Source organism: Lutra lutra, chromosome 3 (genome assembly GCF_902655055.1).
Source record: "Lutra lutra chromosome 3, mLutLut1.2, whole genome shotgun sequence".
NCBI classification, from domain to species: domain Eukaryota; kingdom Metazoa; phylum Chordata; class Mammalia; order Carnivora; family Mustelidae; genus Lutra; species Lutra lutra.
In genome coordinates, this window is record NC_062280.1 from 64,698,983 (window position 1) to 64,719,952 (window position 20,970).

General features: G+C 37.7%; 1 protein-coding gene across 2 annotated transcripts in view; it reads left to right on the forward strand.

The window, feature by feature from the left end:
- The window catches only part of XIRP2 (xin actin binding repeat containing 2), a 73,904-nt gene that overhangs the window by 43,041 nt on the left and 9,893 nt on the right, over window positions 1-20,970 (forward strand). Inside the window, exons 4-7 of one of the 2 annotated variants that reach the window (XM_047722021.1) lie at window positions 9,391-9,501; window positions 9,890-9,962; window positions 10,813-10,943; window positions 11,582-20,912. In XM_047722021.1, coding sequence (XP_047577977.1) covers window positions 9,391-9,501; window positions 9,890-9,962; window positions 10,813-10,943; window positions 11,582-20,912 — 9,646 coding nt within the window. The remainder of the gene's footprint in view (window positions 1-9,390; window positions 9,502-9,889; window positions 9,963-10,812; window positions 10,944-11,581; window positions 20,913-20,970) is intronic. The other variant, XM_047722023.1, reaches the window with a different exon arrangement.

The following is a 20,970-nucleotide window of genomic DNA, read 5'->3' on the forward strand; positions in this document are numbered from 1 at the left end:
ATGAGGAGAAGCTGCAAATACCACACACTTACTCTCCTAGGCTTCCTGGCAACTAGGACTCAGATGTATGAACTAGATTGTACCAATCAGATACCCCCAAATCAGACTTTGCATAAAGAAATGATGAAATGACATGAGAAGCAGGGACCATGTGGAATTAATCTTAATTATGGCTGGTGGCAAGAGATTAGCAACATCCAATCTTAAGAAGTAACTATTCTAGAAGCAACATCCATTATGTAGTTTTGATAACTTCGGCAATGAACATGGTGTCTGGTGTTCAGTGACAACAGCATGGGTGCGTTCACCGGATGGCTCTGCAGCATTATTCAGCTCTGTTACTGACTACAAAACCTCCAGGTCTTGTTTTCTGAAATCTGGAGATTCCATGAATTCAACTCCCCACCTCTGCCACTCAGTTTCTCTTTAACAAATTATCTTTCCTGTTTAAATCGCTCAGATTCTGATGTTTGAAACTGGGAGATGTGACTGGATAAATATATATATATATATATAGGTAATACATAAATCTTAACATTCTTAATTTATTGTGTAAATGATAGTCATACAGTAGGATCTTTAGGAAAGAGCAAGTATGAGAAGAAATGCATAATTGTGAATTAAATCACTGTGAACTGACTGTTCACTAGGTATGAGTTCATGAAAGATGGACTGAATAGGTGATCACAAAGCCACACTCTGGCCATGTCTCTCTAGAGTATTTCCACGTCCTAGCAGCCAGAATGATTTGGAAGAGTCCTAATGTGCACAGGCAGCTTTTTGCTTCTCTCTCTCTTTGAATAAATCCCCCAAATCCACTACTTCTCTGGTGGAAAAAAAATGTATATATTAGAACTTGTTTCCTTAGTTTCTGGGCTTAGTTCTATAATGAAAAATTCATGGTAAATTTCAATAGTAAAATTCATAGAGCCATAGACAAAATACTTTCATCCCATCTTTTTTTTTTTTTTTGCCTTGCTTACCTTGTAAATAGCTGACACAAAGTAAGTGTGCAATGGATATCTGTTACGTAGATAGCAAACACTAATGTAACACTTATGAGCCAGGTGTTCACTTATATTAACTTACTTCCTCCTCATAATAACCTTCTGACACAGGCACTATTATTATTCCCTGATTAATCCTTTTTATTGGTGGGGGGGCGTGGAGAGGACAAGAAATGGACATGTTGGAGGGTTAAGTAACTAGCCCAAAGAAAGTGAGCAAAATGATCCCAACTTAAGAAGGTTGCTTCTGGAGTCTATGCCTTGTATTTTTTTAATTCGGCTGATAGTCATTAAGCACCCACCATATGTTAGGAACAAAAATTCAGTGATGTGTATATCATTTTGCCCTCAAGGAGCTCACTATATCAGAGAAATAGACATATAACAAATAATTAAAGCGTAATTATTCTATGATAGAAAATATAAATGAGATTTGTTGGGACACCAGGAGGTGATAAACTTTACTCTGAATGAAAGAGAGCCAAGGAAGACATCTAAGAGCAGAGAATGCTCCAGCTGAGACTTGAAATAATTTTTCATGAATACAGAATTACATTCTAGGCAAGAGGAGCACCTTATACAAAAGGTGAAATAGTATATTTGTGAATACAGTGAGGCAAAACTGCGATATGAAGCTGGAGATGTAAGCAAAGCCCAGATAATAAAGAAAACTATGTTGTGTTAAAGAACTGTTATTTTATTCAAAGGCAATCAGGAGCCATTGAAGAAACTTAAACAAGAGAGTAAGATGAATAGTGTATGCACTTAAGAAAGATGTTTCTGGCTCTATAGTGTTGAAATAAAGGGGGTCAATTAAGATGGAAGAAGTAGAGTTAGGAGACTACTGAAAGAGATTATACAAGGACTTACATGGGTCAGAAGTTTAGTGTAAAGACAGCATTGACTTGAGAGATAATTAAACATAGAATTAGTAGGGCTTAAAAATCTATTGGATATTGGTAATATAGGGTGGTAATAAAGAGGCATAATTCTTCTGTTTCTCTATTTTGGTTTGCATTAATTAACATAAGATACATGTAGCCTCTGGTTTTCTTTTTCTTTAAAATATTTTCATTCTTCTTACAAGCTTTTTATCTGTCATTTCAGTGTTCCTTGAGACTCAAAGTTTTATTCTCTTTTATTGTGCTTTTATGTTTATTTATATCCTTGTGGCACTTTGGTTTTAAGATGCTTTATGTCTATGTTGGATTGAAATATTGTATACGTATGTGTATCTTTAACACACATCTACATAAAACTTCCAGAGGGCATCCTTTACTGCAAATTGAATGTTTTTATGTATCCTGCTTTTTTAGTTTGTCAAATAAATATTGTTATTTATATAACTAATATGTTTGATGGCCCAGTTGAGAGCACATCTTTTATATGTTCTTTTTATGAATCTTCAGCATTTTTGGACACAGGGATATGGCTCTACAAATAATATTTTTTGAAACAAAGAGGACAGTCAGAGTTCTAGCAGTTAAAGCTGGCATTGTTTATTCAGAAATCTCTCTTTGAAGTCAAATATTTTTACTTTCAAATCAAGTATTTTTTATTAGAAAAGATAAGTTTTGCTCTTAGTAGCTAAATATGACCAAAGCCTAATTATTTTCAGTGAAAAAAAAAGTTGTAATTAAATGAATGATAATACTTCTCCCAGAGATTTATGTAATAAAACTACATAATTCCTGTACCTGTATTTATTACAAATCTTGCCTCAAGAGAATTTCAAGCTGAGCTTTTTTATTCCATTAAATATATATGAATACTTTTTTTTGTATTGCTCAAATACAGAGATAGATGGATAGAGTGATGATTGATAGGCATTTAAGTAGATTGACATTTAATTGTAGAAACTTTAATTAAAACAATACTGACAATGCCTCGCACAATGTGATGGAGATAGTTGTTTGGTCCTTAGGAGCTGTTGGTTGAATAAATGAATAGGTGAAGCTGTATAGCATCACTTATGTTTAGGGATGCAATGGCTTCAAAGGAAAATGTCACCACCTTACGTTTTTAAGCTTCTTTTAATGTTTTGCACCATCAGTCTCTTTGGATCCGACAAGTCAACTAGTACATGCTCATAGCTTTACTATTGAGCCAAATGAAACTGGAGGGTTCACTTTTGAGTATATTGAGTTAGACAAAGAATTGGGACTTGCAACTGCCTTGATTCTTCTTTCCCCTTGATATCTTTCCCTATTTGTATAAATTAAAAATTAGGATAAAGTATTGTCTTTTCGTTGTCATCATAAATATCTCAACTTAATTTATGTCATAGTAATTCTGCTTAATGCATTCTGCTGTTTCTAGATGATGCTTGACAACACTTCAATTCCATCAACTCAATGAATACTAATTCACTAAAAAGAAATACAAACTAGTTTGTTTAATACCATGAGGAGTTGTTTTTTTTTTTTAAGATTGTGTTTATTTATTTGAGAAAGAGAGAGAGCAGGAGCAGGGAAGAGGAGCAGAGGGAGAGGGAGAAGCAGACTCCCCGTTGAGCAGGGAGCTTGATGCAGGCCTCGATCCCAGGACCCTGGGATCAAGACCTGAGCTGAAGGCAGTTGCTTATCCAACTGAGCCACCTAGGCACTCCAGCACCATGAAGATATTTTTATAAAAAGCCTATTTGAAAATATATTTTTTTTATTTTGAAAGGTTCTTTCCCTTTGTGTATGTTTGTTGTCTTTGTGCATGTTTTGGTTTCTTGGTACAGGCTTCTCCTCCCTCTAATGATGCCAGTTACTCCTTATAGCATTGCCGCACTGCCCATATTCATTCAAAGATGTCCTGATTCCCTAGCAAAGTTTTCAAGAGGGCTCTTTCTGAGAACTTTGTAAAGTGATTGACATGTTATTGTTATACACATCAGCTTCAGTAATTTCACCAACCAATTATGAAATGTTCAGTATCAAAGACTGTTAGCTAAAATACTAAAAAAACCATAGAATTATGTGGGAAAAATTTAGACTCTCAATTTTTAAACTAGATTTAAAATTATAAAATGTTCATACTCTTGGAAAAAAATATGACTATTTGCCCATGCACTTACTCCTTGATATTTAAGGCTGCTGACAGGGGGTTGGGGGGGCAGTCATCTACTATCTGCCAGGATGCTAAAACTGAGATTTGAGGATGCAGGACTTCAGTTAAATGAGAGATTGATATTGTCAAATAATGACTGTGAAATGTGATAAGTAGGTAATAAAGATTTGTACTGACAGGATGGAAATACAACAACAACAAAATAAGCAGGAATAGATGACTATAGAAAAGTCAGGAAAGGTTTTATTTTATTTTTTTTAAGATTTTATTTATCCATTTGACAGACAGAGATCAGAAGCAGCCAGAGAGGAAGGCAGAGAGAGAGGAAGGGAAGCAGGCTCACCGCTGAGCAGAGAGCCCAATGTGGGGCTCGATCTCAGGACCCTGGGACCACGATCCGAGCCAAAGGCAGAGGCTTTAACCCACTGAGCCACTCAGGTGCCCCTCAGGAAAGGTTTTAAACAGAAAATAGTTTTTGAGCCATGATTTCAAAAATGTATAGTAAATGTAGAAAACCCTTAACCTGAAGCTCAAACCCTAGGGAAATCAAATTTTATATTGTAAATTTTAAAGAAAATTTTTAAAAAAATAAAGAAAGCCCATGGCCAAAGAGACAGGTTTGAATTTGAATATATCCAAATCTAGAGAAATACAATACATTAACCAGAAATTGTTATGTTCATCACTTTAAAAAAAAATTGCTTATTCTTTCAAACTTTGAATCTGCTGACAGTTTTGCTAACATAAATAGCACATTTTTTGGTATTGTTTATGTCTGTTTGACAAAGATGCAAATAGCATTAATACATCATAACTATTCCTAGTTTTATTAAAAATGAGATTAGTGATAGGTAAAATAGCTGAATTATTGGCATTGAGCATGAACTGTTTTTTCCACTCTAGGGAGGCAGTTACTCCATACTATTCTACCAAATTTTTAATCACATTTTTTTTTCTATTGGGTATACTTCCAAAAGTCACAATAACAGTGAGTCACCATAAAAAAAATAAAAAATAAATAAAAAATTGGTCCTATTCTTTCCTTACTTGTTATGCTACAATGAGTGTGAATTTTTATTGGTAGGAATATACAATGCCTTTTCCGGTGCTGATAATAACAATGACAAGTTGGGTAGGCAGAACATGAAGTCTTTTCTGTGCTGGAGAAATCTCCTTAGAAGTATATATCAAGGACACCTGGGTAGCTCAGTCGGTTTAGCATCTGTCTTCAGCTCAGATCGTGATCCCAGGGTCCTGGGATTGAGTCCTGCATCAGGCTCCCTCCTCAGTAGGGAACCTGCTTCTCCCTCTGCCTGCTATTCCCCTGCTTGTGCTCTCTCTCTCTCTCCCTGATGAATAAATAGATAAAATTGTTTAAAGAAAAAGAAGTATATATCAAGGATAGATTTTTGTAAGATACTTGTCTAACATATGAGCTGACATCAGATTGGTAAGAACTATATAAGCATCATATTATTTTGAGATTATGCCACATTCTCTCTGTTAGACTCCATAGTAGAGCACATATATCATCTGTTTCTCTTTCTATAAACGGTGAATGAGATGGGGAAAAAAAAAAAAAGAGTTTCAGTGTGATTTAGTGACTTACCCAAGATTACAATATACCTCGTAGAGGAGAGAGTTAATATAAAATCCCGTTTCTGACTCCTGGTTGCTCCAACTTGTAAACAAGACTGCATTTTGTCTCTTGCAGCCTGAGCTATATTTGAATTTAATATTCAAGGACCAATTTTATTAATATTTTTGTGTGAATTTATGTATAGTGCTCTTGCCAGAATTCTTTTATTACATCTTATTCATGTAATTTGATTTCTCTTGAGCATTATGATGATCCGTCCTTTTACCTAACCCTGTTCTTTGTAGACACCAGCAACTGGGAAGAGTGAAAGTCAGATTTAAAGTCCAAGCTCAATTATCATATGGTTTTGCTTATTTGTGGAGCATAAGAAGTAACATGGAGGACATGGGGAGATGGAGAGGAGAAGCGAGTTGGGGGAAATTGGAGGGGGAGATGAACCATGAGAGACTACGGACTCTGAAAAACAATCTGAGGGTTTTGGAGGGAACAGGGGTGGGAGGTTGGGTGAGCCTGGTGATGATATTATGGAGGGCACGTACTGCATGGAGCACTGGGTGTGGTGCATAAACAATGAATTCTGGAACACTGAAGTTTTAAAAAAAAATAAAAACTTAAAAAAAAATAAAATAAAAATTTTCACAAGTTCAAAAAAAAAAAAAACATTCAAGCTCAACTAGTTGCAAAATATGAAACACCATAACAATAGAAATAAAATCTTGGCATATTTTAAGAGAGACTTTATATAAATTACAGCAACCTGGGGGCAGGAAAATTGATGTGACACTAACATACCAAACTCACATAGCAATTATAGTTCTGTTGAGTAATAGCACAAGTAGAAACGCTAGCCAAATTTATGTATCCTGGTACTGTTCATGTTGTGTCATCTCTTACAAGAAAATATATTTAGATATGATAGGCATGGATTGTTTTTACTCAAGTAGATACACATTCAGTAGAAAGTGCCCAGAAAATAACTTTCAAAATATGTCAAAAATACGTTTATTTTGTTTTTACTCCCGTTTGCATTTGTCTTTCTCAACGTACAGATTCAAATCACTAACTCTATTCTTTCAGTCTGATAATAAGCAACAAGTGTAAGAAACTAGAGTTTCTATAGGTTCCAGGCAGGCTTTTTTTTTTTTTTTTTTTTTAAATACCAACTTGTATTACTTAGCGAATGATGGGAATAGTGACCAGCTGAAAAGTACATGTCCCAGGTAAAAATGTTGGCCACTACTTTATTCCAGCAAGAAACTGACTCACATGTTGGAATACAAACCCAGGACTGTCAGATCTTTAAAGTTTACAAAAGCAGGCAGAAGTCTTGATTTCTGTAAGTATTAACTAATTCTAAATTTGAAAACACCAACTGGACCAAATAAGCATGTCTCTGTGCCATAGCTTGTTCCATGGAACTGTAAATAGAGGCACGATTCTGTAATAATGATCATGGTGCACTTCAGTAAGAACCTTCATACTGGTCAGGTTCCCACTGCCCTTTGTTCTTTCATTGTCTGTTCAATCAGCATCATAAGAAGGCCATAGAATATGTCCATCATATCTTTATAGATGGAAAGGCTTCTCACAGTTGTAAACAGTTGTCATGGAAAAAATTATTTGTGCTCATGCATTTTCAGTGATTGTTATTGCTCCCTACAGCCTAATGTTACTGATACCCTTAAATAAAATTTGATTATGCAAAGCTTCCTATTAAATCAAACTTTGGTTATTTGAACTTAAAGGAAAGGATATGGATTATTTTCTGTTCTCCCTCTTGAGAAAGTAGAGTACACAACTTGCTCATTGTTTCATCTCATTTCCAGGACACTCTCCAGCAAATAGAAGATTCAATGAAAATAATTTATTAATAGAAGTTTGCTAATTTAGTCATCCATTCATTAAGTAAATTTTTCCTTGGCACAAATGTATGCCAAGCATGTTATTAAAAATGATTTTATATATGTGGATTATTAATTCAGGCTAGAAAACCATTCTGCTTCAAGGGAAAAAAATTACACTGGTATTCAATTTAATGAGATACAGTCCACATTTTTTCAGCCTTATTGAGGTATAGTTAACAACATTATAAGACATTTAAAGTATACATTATGGTGATTTGATATATGTATACATTGTGAAAGGATTTCTAGTTAACTAATACATCCAATGAAATATAATCTACATTCTAAAGTATAAACCTACATTTTGCCTTCAATTCTCTGTAGAACTTTTAGGAAGATGCCAACTGTTTTTCTTAAGTCTCCTTCCTAGAAAAGTATAAGATCAGATTGAACTATATATCTCTAAGCAGATGTCTGACAGCTGCTTGGTTAACCAGGAATTATACCCTGTATACTGAATACCCTTGGGGGGGGAAGTCACACACTACAAGCCCACTAACTACAAAAAATAAAAACAAAAAATCAAGGTCTCGTTAATTAATTTTAAATTTATGGTTGGTTTAAAGGACTAGAATTTGACAGCTCAAAACTATTTAACTTTGTGTAAAAAAAAAATTAGTGCTCCTATATGATGAATAATAATGGACATTTGCTCACCTGACTATTCTCTACAAAGGCAAATTTTTAAAAAATCATATCTCAAAAATAGTGTTTGATGGTAAAGTAGATGAAAGTGAATGCCCAACTTCAAACAAGTTCAGTTTCATGGGTTCTTGAAGAGTAATCTCTTCATATCCTTATTTTTTGATGTTAAGATTTTTAACAATATGCCAACTGACTCATCACATCAATCAATCAATCAGTCAGTCATATACTTGTACCAGATCACAGTCTCTAGTAACAGCAGGACTGGATCACCAAAATAAGAGGAGCTTCAATCATCTAAATCAGCCAGGGTCACCAGTACTAACTTGAATAAAATCAAAAGTAGCCCCATGTGTGAAGAGAGAGAAATACACATTAACATAATATGGTCTGTTTATGTTGGTTATAGTCTTCATCTGAACTCTGGATGGGTCATCAAACTAGATGGCCAACTTGAAGAATGCAGTGTCTTTCTGTAACATGAAAAGTTGGCTTGTAAATAACAAAATACATTTTTTTCATCAAGGATTTGCATTTTCTTTTTGAGGTTCATCTTTCTTACATTGTAGCTCACTAAGGGTAGTAGGCAGAATAATGGTTCCTGAAGATATTTACGTCCTAATTCCCAAAATCTGTGAATATGTAAGTTACATGCAAAGGAGAATTAAGATTGCAAATAAAATTATAGCTGCTAATCAGCTGACCTTCTGACAGAGAATCCTGGATTATTCAGATTGGCCCCATGTAATCACAGGTTCTTAAAAGTAGAACAGGGAATTGGAAGAGAGAATCAGAGATGGCAGTGTGAGAAAGCCTCAGCCTGATAGAGTGGGGTCATGAGCCAAGGAAAACAGGAAGTCTCTCAAACTGCAAAAGACAAAGATTGAATAGATTCTCCTTTAGAGCCTGCAGAAAGGAATACACTGACACTAACACTGTCAACACCCCCAGTCAGGGCTTCTGACCTACAGAGCCATAAAGTATTAAGTTTGTGCAGTTATAAGCCACTAAGTTTGTGATAATTTGTTACAGCAGCCAAGCAAACTAATACACTGAGGAACTTCCGTTTTTTTCATTAATTTTAATTTTATTATTAAATTTTTCCATTAATTAAAAAAGTTAACATTTTCAGACTTTTCTTAAAACATTGTATATTTCTTTATTCATTTATTTTCAGGAGGTAATCCACAGTAGCCAGGTCGACATTTCAAGAAACAGCCAGGAAACGGAAAGAAATGAACAAGAAGTTTCCAAAACACACAAAAGTGATGTTCTTGGAACAGAAATGGTAACTACTTAGAAAGACAATACTTTCCAAACAGTTTACAAAGCTGTGTGGAAATTCTGACCTTGTTGTAAGCAATTGCTTTTAATGTCCTTTATGTGTTTAATATCAATATATATCAGTGTCTATTTCTGTACTTTGGAGTTGACATTCTTTGAAAAATAAAACGAGCATCCTAAAAATATGAGTGCACTTTAGATGTTAATTCATATATATTATGTTACAGCATGAGCCCATGCATTAAAATAAGGAATAGAAGTTTAATTAGCATCTCTCAATGTTCACTGAAGTCTTGAAAGAAAATCACTGTGAAATGAAGAATATATGTATAGTACTAAAATAACTGACTTCTTAGAAACAATTATTGATTTAAAATTATCTTTAAACATAGGCCTCTCATCTTAAAAAGCACACTGAGGAAATAAGCCAAGCTTCTCAGCTCCCTCAGTATGTTCAAGAAACAGGTGAGAATCTGCTATTATTGGTCCCCAATATACCTTGCTCCTGCTGATGTGTCCTGTGTTTGAATGGAAGCCTTCCAAAGCACAATCCCTCCCACTGAGTAAATTTAGTAACAATGACTCATGGTCCCAAAGGGGACAGAGTAGTATTTCTATATATAATTAGGTTCTGTGTGTGGTAATAGATGCAATAAGCTTCTGAAATAGTTCACTGCCCATCAGTCTTATGAATTCATCCTAAAAGCCTAGAAGGTGGTACGCCAGCCACCTCTGAATTGCTTTTTGCCTCAGGGACCTAGAATAAAACTTAATGTTTATCAAGCTCCCTGGGAACAGAAATGTTATCTGGATTGTATTACTTCTACTAATGGATTTAAACACTTCTAAATTCAGTTTTGCAACCTACAGATATGACATCAAATTACAGAGAAATCTGTGCAAGTTTGCATAAGACCCAGTTTATCTTGCCTATAAAAGGGGAATGAAAAGCTTTGTTGCCTTGAAGAGCTACAAAGGATGATTTAAGCCAGTTGTGACCCAATCATTACTTGGCTCTATCTATTTTGGCTTTATTTTGGTTTTCCTAAAGGAAGTAGGTCTTGAAACTTGAAAAATATATACAATTGAAATAAACAACAGTTTCATCACTTATGACTTCCTATCCAGATGTAACCATCACCACTGTTCTTCCTATATTTCTTGACATATATTAACTGTGTACATATATTAACCATATATACCTTGAACCTTTTTATTTAACATATATTGTGAGAAGCTTCCCATAGTATTACAATTTTCTTCTCAAACATCATGTTTGTTATATAACACCCCCGGTATTATTTTCTGTTTGTAGTCATTGATACACCTGAGGACGAAGAGATTCCAAAGGTTTCAACTAAGTTTTTAAAAGAGCACTTTGAAAAGTCTGCCCAGGAAAAGGTCCTTTATTCTGACAACGAGATGACCCCAGCCAAGCAGAGTAAAGTAAGACAATTTCTCTACATAGAAATATGTTAAGTGTAAAACCAGATGTAGATGCTTAGCATTTTCAAATTATTGAATGTTTGATGTGGTTTTTGAAATAAATCCTGAGCCAGTACTCCTCTGTTCCATAAGGAGGATATTAATCTACATGAGAAAAGCAGTAGAGTTAAAAACTTTCTTCACTAGAGAAAAATGGAAAAATTATATGCACTCTAAAGTTTAATAACTAGCATTAGATAAAATAATAAAGTCAATTTTAAATGTCAGATACTTTGCTTAAAATTCCAAGGAAAACAAAACAACCCTCAAAAGTACTTTAAGGCTTTTATTGTTTCCCTCTAGATTACTCAGCATAGCATATTAAGCAAAGGAGGAAGAATACTCAAGATTATGTGTAAATGTTAAAATACTGAACTGTTGATGTCTCAAATGGGGAATATAACTCTGAAAGCACAATGCATTATAGGAAAGATAGTAACAAATACAAAATATTGCTCCTAAGTAGGTCTCTCAAAGGAGTCTGTCACCTGTTGTTTCCAATGGAGGTATCACAGCACATGGACAGGTGAGGGGCGATGCCTAGGAAGTCTTCACAACTACACCCATTTTTATAAGATTTGACTTTCTCTCCCTTAAAGATCGGAAGTGAATATGAAGAGACTTTAAAAGCATCATCAGTTGTGGATACCTCTTCCACTTCCTGCATGTCGACCTGCCAGAGGAAGGAAACATCAACCACAAAACACAATGACCACAGTGCCACTTCCTCAACTCTGGTACAAGTTAATGCCACTGCTAAGGGAAAAACAGAAGAATTTCCTCCTCCCCCACCTGATATATTTCAAACTCCAATAGATATGGCAGCATTTTCCCAGTCCCCTGAATTCCCCAACCCTCCTAGAATCCCACCAGTACCCAAAGAATTATATTCTAAGCAAAGAAATTTGTACGAATTAAACCGTTTATATAAACACATGCATCCTGAGTTAAGAAAAAACTTAGAAAAACATTATATCAGTGAGGTTTCTGAAATTGTCTCTAGTCAAGTGAACCCAGGGAGCTCAGTTTCAGCAGATGTGCAACAAGTCCGGTATGTTTTTGAAAATACGAATGACAGTTCTCAAAAAACTCTGAACTCAGAAAGAGAACACTTGGAGTGGGATGAAATTCTGAAGGGGGAGGTACAGTCCATGAGATGGATCTTTGAGAACCAGCCTTTAGATTCCATCAATAACGACTCTCCAGATGAAAATAATATCAACCAGGGCATTGCTGATCAAGAAATCATTGCTGGTGGTGATGTGAAATATACCACGTGGATGTTTGAAACCCAACCCATAGATACACTGGGGGATCATTCTTCTGGCATTGAAGAAAATGCTGAGAAAATTCCTGAGCTAGCCAGAGGAGATGTCCGCACAGCCCGGTGGATGTTTGAAACAACGCCATTAGACTCAATGAATAAAATGCATCAAGAAGAAGAATCAGGGGTAACTGCTGTAAAGGACATAAGTGGTGGGGATGTCAAGACTGTGAGATATATGTTTGAAACTCAACATCTGGACCAGCTAGGACAGCTTCATTCAGTGGATGAAGTTCACTTATTGCAACTCAGGTCTGAGCTCAAAGAAATTAAGGGAAATGTTAGGAGAAGTATAAAATGTTTTGAAACTCAACCATTATATGTTATTAGAGATGGCTTAGGTCAAATGCTAGAAATTAAAACTGTTCATAGAGAAGATGTTGAAAAGGGAGATGTGAGAACAGCACGTTGGATGTTTGAAACACAGCCTTTGGACACAATTAACAAGGATATCACGGAAATTAAAGTTGTCCGAGGAATATCCATGGAAGAAAATGTCAAAGGTGGGGTGAGTAGGGCAAAGTGGTTATTTGAAACTCAACCTTTGGAGAAAATCAAAGAAAAGTCAGAAGAGGTCATCATTGAAAAGGAAACAATAATAGGTACAGATGTCTCCAGAAAGTGTTGGATGTTTGAAACTCAGCCATTAGACATTCTAAAAGAAGTTCCTGATGCAGGTCCTCTAAGATCTGAAGAGATAATAGGAGGTGATGTCCAAACTACTAAGTATCTGTTTGAAACACTTCCAATAGAGGCTTTAAAAGATAGCCCTGATGTTGGAAAACTTCAAAAAATTACTGCCTCTGAAGAAGAAAAGGGGGATGTTAGGCACCAAAAATGGATTTTCGAAACCCAACCTCTGGAAGACATTAGAGAAAATAAAAAAGAGTACATACGAACAGTGAAACTTGAAGAAGTTGACAGAGGAGATGTAAAGAATTACACACATATCTTTGAATCAAACAATTTAATTAAATTTGATGCATCACATAAAATAGAGGTGGAAGGAGTCACCAGAGGTGCTGTAGAGTTAAACAAATCACTCTTTGAAACAACACCACTATACGCCATTCAAGACCACCTTGGGAAATATCATCAAGTCAAGACAGTCCAACAAAAAGAAATCCTAAGAGGTGATGTGAGAAGTTGTAGGTGGCTTTTTGAAACAAGGCCCATTGACCAGTTTGATGAAAGCATTCATAAATTCCAGATAATCAGAGGAATATCTGCTCAAGAAATACAGACCGGAAATGTGAAATCTGCTAAATGGCTATTTGAAACCCAACCTCTTGATTCGATTAAGTATTTTAGTAATGTGGAAGAAGGAGAAAGTAAAACTGAACAAGCGACAGATATCATTAAAGGGGATGTCAAAACTTGCAGGTGGCTTTTTGAAACCCAACCAATGGAGTCTCTTTATGAAAAAGTTTCATTAATGACTGGCAGTGAAGAAATTCATAAGGGAGATGTCAAAGCCTGTACCTGGCTCTTTGAAACTAAGCCACTTGACACCATAAAAGATGACTCTGAAGCAACAGTCAAATTGCAAACTGTAAAACAGGAAGAGATCCAAGGTGGAGATGTTCGTACAGCGTGTTTTCTTTTTGAGACAGAAAATTTGGACAGCATACAAGGAGAAGAAGGAAAAGAAATCAAGGCCTTGGAAATGGATATCCAAGCTGGGGATGTCTCCAGCATGCGGCATAAATTTGAAAATCAATCTTTAGATTCTATAAGTTCCAGTTCAGAGGAAGTTTTGAAAAAGATCAAAGCCCTAAAGACTGAAGATATTCAGAAAGGTAATGTTTTAAATTGCAGGTGGCTTTTTGAAAACCAACCAATTGATATGATAAAAGAGAGCCAAGAAGGTGATGAATTAGTTAAGACAGTGACAGATGTACAAGGTGGGGATGTAAGAAAAGGGTGCTTTATTTTTGAGACTTTTTCTTTAGATGAGATTAAAGAAGAATCTGACTGTCTCAGCACCAAGAAAACAAATACTGAAGAAGTAATGAAGGGTGACGTAAAGAGCTACAGAATGCTCTTTGAAACCCAGCCACTCTATGCAATTCAAGACCGAGAAGGGTATTACCATGAAGTGACAACTGTTAAAAAGGAAGAAGTAATTCATGGAGATGTACGAGGAACTAGGTGGCTTTTTGAAACAAAACCACTAGACTCAATTAATCAGTCAGAGACTGTGTATGTTATTAAATCTGTCACACAGGAAGACATTCAGAAGGGAGATGTTAGTTCTGTCAGATACAAATTTGAAACCCAGCCGCTGGATCAGATTTCAGAAGAAGCACATGATGCTATGTCCACTGTGGAGCATATTCAAGGTGGGGATGTAAAGACAAGTAAACAATTTTTTGAGTCTGAAAATTGTGGTAAGAATACTTATATAAGAACAGTAAGTGTCAACGAAATACAAAAGGGCAATGTTAAAACATCTACTTGGCTATTTGAAACCCACACCATAGATGAGCTGAGAGGAGAAGGGTCAGAATATGAACATATCAAAACGGTCACACAGGAAGATACACAGAAAGGTGATGTTAAGCAAGCCGTGTGGCTTTTTGAAAATCAAACTTTGGATTCTATTAAGGAAGCAGATGAAAACACCACAAAAATCATCAAGGAGGAAATCCCTCCCTCTGATGTCAAGACAACTACATGGCTCTTTGAAACTACACCCCTTCATGAATTTAATGAAAGTAGGGTAGAGAAGGTAGAAATTATTGGCAAGAGCATTAAGGAAACGTTAGGAGAACTCTACTCTCAAAAAGTTATTGCGGCTCCTGGAATCATCATTGAAGCTGATGAAGTTGGGGATGTTCGAATGGCAAAATACAAGCTAATGAATCAAGCATCTCCCGAGATACAGAAAGAAGACATTATCAGGGTTGATCTTAGAAATATAATGGTGAACCTGCTTTCCAAAAGAGACTGTACAAAAAAGGAAATTTGGGTTAGTGAAGAAGAGAAGGGAAATGTTAATTTGACCAAAACTCAATTATTAAACAGATCAACGGAATTTCATGCTGAAAAAGAAGAAATAGTGAGTGGTGATGTACAACAAGCAATAAAAAACCTGTTCTCCGAGGAAAGATCCATAAAGAAAGGCATTTTAATTCAGGAAGATGAAAGAGGAGATATTAATATGACTATCTATTGTCTTCTTCATGAAAATGCTGGTGACACAGTTGAGCGTGAAGAAGTAATAGGGGGTGATGTAAAACGTACCATTCATAATTTGCTATCTTCCATATCAAACAATAAAATATCTGAAAGGGCTAAAATCGATGCCTCTGAGAGGGGAAATGTTCAGTTTTTCACAACATGCATAGAAATTGGAGCTTTGGATTATCTTAAACAACTCCAGATGGAGTCAAGTGAAACACTGACAGCTAGGAAACAAGAAAGAGAGGAAGAAATAATTGGTGGCGATGTGGAGGGTACAAAACTGTTACTAAAGAAAAGGCAGTCTCATGTTGAACGTACTGTTCGTGAAACTGACGTCATCCCAGGAGATGTGCATAATACAGTTAAGGTTTTTATGACAGAGCCTCAGACGACATGTTGCAAGACCCCCAAAGAAGAAATTATAAAAGGTGATTTGAAATCAACTCTAAATTCCCTCAGCCAGGCCATAAATCAGAAAACAGTGGCTAAAACTGAAGAAATTATAAAAGGCGACATGTTGGCCACACTCGAATCACTTAAGGAATCAAACCACCAATGGAAAGAATCTAAACAGCCCAATGCCATCCCTGGTGACATTGAAAAAGCGATTGAATGCCTTGAAAAGACCGCGAACACAAGAACAGAAATCCTGAAAAAGGAACTTATCCGAGATGACCTGGAAATATCATTAAGGAATCTGAAAGAAGCAGAGAGAGCTTTCAAAGAAGTGGATAAAAGAGCTGTAGTAAAAGAAGATGTGAAAGGTGTGATGGGAGGATCCTCAGAAGAGCAGAAAACAAAGATTCATCAGGTGGCTGTCCAGAGGGACACAAGAAGTGTTCTTCAGCCAAGACCAGGACCATTTGAGCCAGCAGCCAGGTGGCAAGGGAAAGCAGATGTTCCTAATCAAACTACAGGCAAATCTTATCATGGGAATTTAATAGAAGAAAGAACTGAAGTTACTCTCCCAAAAGCCCCCAAAGGCACTGTAAAGATTGTCATAGATCGCGAACAGAACAATGATGCTCTTGAGAAAAGCCTTAGAAAACTATCTAATTCACACCACAAAGCTATTAACAATGTGCTGGAATCAGGGGACAAAATAGGCATCTGGACTGATACCACAACAGAGCAACATCTTAGTGATGAACATGTGAGCAGACAATTGACTTCAACGGTGTCAGCTAAGGAAAATCTAAAAACTAAGATGTCAGAGACTGTGACAGAACAGAAGAACGCTGTCTATAACTCTATACAATCTGTCGATAAAACAGTGGAAAAGCAACAGACTCAAACTTGCAAACTGAGGAATGACCACCAGAGGACTGAATCTTTCTCTGTAAAGAGTCCTAAAAATACCAAAAACACTAAAATACCAACAGATAAACAAAGCCTTAAGCCCAGCCCAACCCAGGGTCTGGTCAACATGACAGTCAGGGAAACTTGTGAAGCTTCAGAGGACTTGCAGACACAAACTTTGTTAAAGCAAGAACTACAATGTTCTAATAAATATATAAAGAAAAAGACCATGAACCCTCAACCGACTTTGCCTACAGATCAAGACATATCAGATGTAACACAAGTGAAAGTCTCCCCCAAAAGTCATAGTAAATTTAAGGCAACTGACAAGAAGCAGACTGATGTTCATCTGAAGAGCCAGGACTTTTTAATGAAGACAAATACTTCCACAGACTTAAAAATGGCAATGGAAATGTCCTTTAATTCAATCAATGGCAACCCTGCAAATAATGGAAAAGAAAGTGAGTGCTCTCTTCCACCTCCATCTCCACCTCCTCCTCCACCTTCCAATGCATCATCTGAAATAGAATTTCCTCTTCCTCCTCCACCTCCTTTAATGATGGTGCCTGAAAAAAATGCCCCAGAGATGATAAAGGCTGAATTTGAAAGTTTCCCAGGCCTCCCTCTTCCTCCACCACCAGAAGTTGATAAATCTGAAAGAGAATGTCTATCAGCGTTTCTACCACCTCCCCCTCCTCCAACTCCATCTCTTAAACCAGCGCATCTCCTTTCCTCCTCTGTTCAAGAAAAGCACAGGGGAACATTCACACAATATTCCCAAGAAGGCTCGAGTTCTCGGCAAACTCATTCTCAAGCTAAAGTCTTAATAGGAAAATCAGTACTTTTGCCACCTCCCACACTCCCTAAACCCAAATTTCCCAAACAGATAGAAGATAAAAAGAATCGCGGTTCCCCAAAAGTTGAGTTGGAAACTTCCCTGCCAGATACGGAATGTAAAATTACTCCCTCAAAGGGTCAGGAAAGAGTTATAATAATGGCGACTAGCTGTGAACAGACAGAGATGAAGAAGAACATGTCTAGAAGAAGTCTCGATGAGAGAAAACAATTATCTATGGACTCTAGGAGGTCTCTCTCACAGACAGTTCCAGAAACTTCACTACCCAAGGAAAAAACAATGGCACCTCTTATAAAATCTCATTCATTCTCAGCTGATTCAGGACAACAAAGTCCAAAACCGTATATGAGAAAATTTAAGACACCTTTAATGATAGCTGAAGAAAAGTACAGACAACAAAAAGAAGAGCTTGAAAAACAGAAACTTGAGAGTTCTTGCTACAACACAGTCAAAAGAGAAAGCCCCAGTCAAAACATGCCAGAGCTACAAAAGGAAGTACTGTTACAAAAAACAAATGAGGAGGCTCCCCTACCTGGACTGGATTCAGGGGTCACTTTGGTTCAACCTAACCCAGACTCCCAAAGTCATTCTCAAGCCCTAGGAGTGTGTATGGACAACCCGCTTTCCACAACACGAGCGGGGACGGTCACCACCGAGGGGCTCCAGCATGTTCTAGCAGCCTCAGAAGAAAAAGCTACCACGAAAAAGGAAGTTTTACAGAGCTCATGGGACACGTTACAATCTATATCAGCTTGTGAAATTAAACAGAGGCACCAGGAGTATAGTGCACAAGAAACACAACACAAGAAATATCTGGAGGACTTGCATTTGCCCCAAAGAAAACCTGTTTCCCCAAGTTTCAAAGTTAAAACTATCAAGCTTCCTACTGCAGATCACAAATTAAATGAAGCAGACCGCATCTATGAAAGCCACAGAAAGCAATCCGACATTGATGTTCAAACCATTAGCAAAGAACAGTACCAGAAAACTGAGAAAACTGAAGCAAGCACTGACTATAGTAATAAGCAATCTGTAGCTGAAAAATATTATCAATTACCTAAGAAGGAGAAAAGAGTAACAATAAAACTACCTACGGAACCCACAGAGAAAAGCCATGAAAGTAAACTCAATATAGTTTCTGAGAAGCAAAGAGAATTTAGAGAATCTGAGAGTGGGAAACCTCCAGGAAGTGAAAGAACAAATCAGGAACCATCAACAATTGGTCCAAAGGAAGAGAGACTAATAGTTGAAAGAAAACAAGAACATTTGAATAAATCATCACAGAAGGCAGTCAAGCAAAAGGTTACTGATGTACATCTTGATTCACAGACGCAGAATTTTCAGCAAATGCAAATAGAGACTTCTGGAAGTCAAGCTGAACATAAAAAATTGCCCCAGCCATATAATAATCTGGAGGAAGAAAAATGTCTTGGAGTCAAGGGCATACAACAGAAACAAGTCTTTTCTAATACTAAAGATTCAAAGCAAGAGATTACACAGAACAAATCTCTATTTTCCTCCGTGAAAGAATCCCAGCAGGATGATGGAACATGTGCTATAAATATATTGGAATTCTTGAGAAAACGTGAAGAACTACAACAGATTTTGTCTAGGGTAAAACAGTTTGAAGTGGAGCCAGATAAAAACGGCTTTAAAACATTTCAGACCCTGCTAAATATTATTCCAGTATGGCTATTAAGTGAAGAAAAAAGACAATATGGTGTTTGCATTGCTATGGAGAACAACATAGAAAAAATCAAAGAAGAAATAACGCATATTAAAACTCAAGCAGAGGAGATGCTTGTGTCCTGTGAGAATATAATTCAAACAGCCATGATGTCCTCCAAAGCAGAAAAGCAGAGAAATAAACCCACTAGCCTTAATGAAACGTCATCTGAACTGTCGAACGTTAGTGAACGGCGAGAAAATACAATCGTAGAAAAGACAGAGCACCGCCAAGTAGCAGCTCAGCACGAAGCAGCGGCTCGCAATCACGTGAAAACCCATCAGGAAATCAAACTAGAGGACAGCAAGGTCCTTCCTCCGTCCTTGAAAACACGTCCACCCTCGCCAACTTTTATAACAATCGAGTCCACTGCCCGGCGGCCAGAAACCTCTCCTAAAGACGAGCGCTCTCAGTCCCCGAAAAAAGACGGTTTTGCGGCAGCATCCCCGAGAAGTCCTGCGCCACAAGCATCCAGAGCTGGCCCAGCAAAGGCGTCCCCTTCTCCACCCAGGAGCCGCTCTGAGCAGCTCTTCAGACTCAAGGACACCACCGCCAAGCTAGCCAGAGGGGCCGCCCCGTGTCCATCAGGGACCCCGGTTCCCCTAGTAGAGAAAAGGTCTGAGATCATCACGTCTCCTGCAACACTTCGGCGTCAAATTAAGATAGAAACTCGTGGTAGGGACTCTCCCCCCACGATCACCATCCCTATTAGTGTAAACCATGTTGACGGCGGCTCCTTCCGAGGCTCCCGGGAAGCTCAAGAAGAAATTAGGCAAGTCGAGAAGATGGCGACCTACGTTCACCACGACGCGGGGGGCTCAGCGCCACGCCGGCTGCCGGACGCGGAGAGCTTCGACTCGGTGGAAATCATCCGCACGGTGCAGGGGCCGCGGCGCGCCGAGCACGCGCAGAGGTACGACGCCGCCCGCCACGCCGTCGCCATGGCTGACAGTTTCCTGAGCGACCGTGAGAAAGAAATAGACAGGTGGTTCCGGGAGTTCGAGGCTGGCCCGGTGTTCGAAGCGAAGTCGACCAGGAGAGTTTATACAAACGGAGAGGCCGACCACAGCATTAAGCAAGAAAGTCGCTCGTTCTGTAAGGAGGAATATGGATCGACGTCTGTAGAAAATTCAAGTTTTACAGGTTTTTCTTGCAATCATGCTAGAGAGCTGCAAGAAAGCATTCCCGTGAGGCATCCCAGCATCCGCTCTGAAACGAGGTCTGTCAGTGAATGTTTCTCGGGGGTGGATGCGTTTGAGGATCGAGTCGTGGGGTCGACGATGACCACGGTGTCTTCATCACATGGCTCAGAGGCTGGCAAATCCGGCTTTGACTTCAAACATGCCCCGCCGACCTACGAAGATGTCATCGCTGGCCATAGTTTAGATATTTCTGATTCACCTAAAGAGCTCAGGAGGAACTTTCAGAAGGCATGGCAGGAGAGTGAAAGCGTTTTTCAAAGTCTGGGATTTGAAACCTCAGATGCTTCTGCCACTGAGATGAGAACCACTTTCCAAGAGGAATCTGCATTCATAAGCGGTAAACCAGCTGGTGGAGTGTAAAGACTAACCCATTTAAAGGCATCTGGTCCATAGCT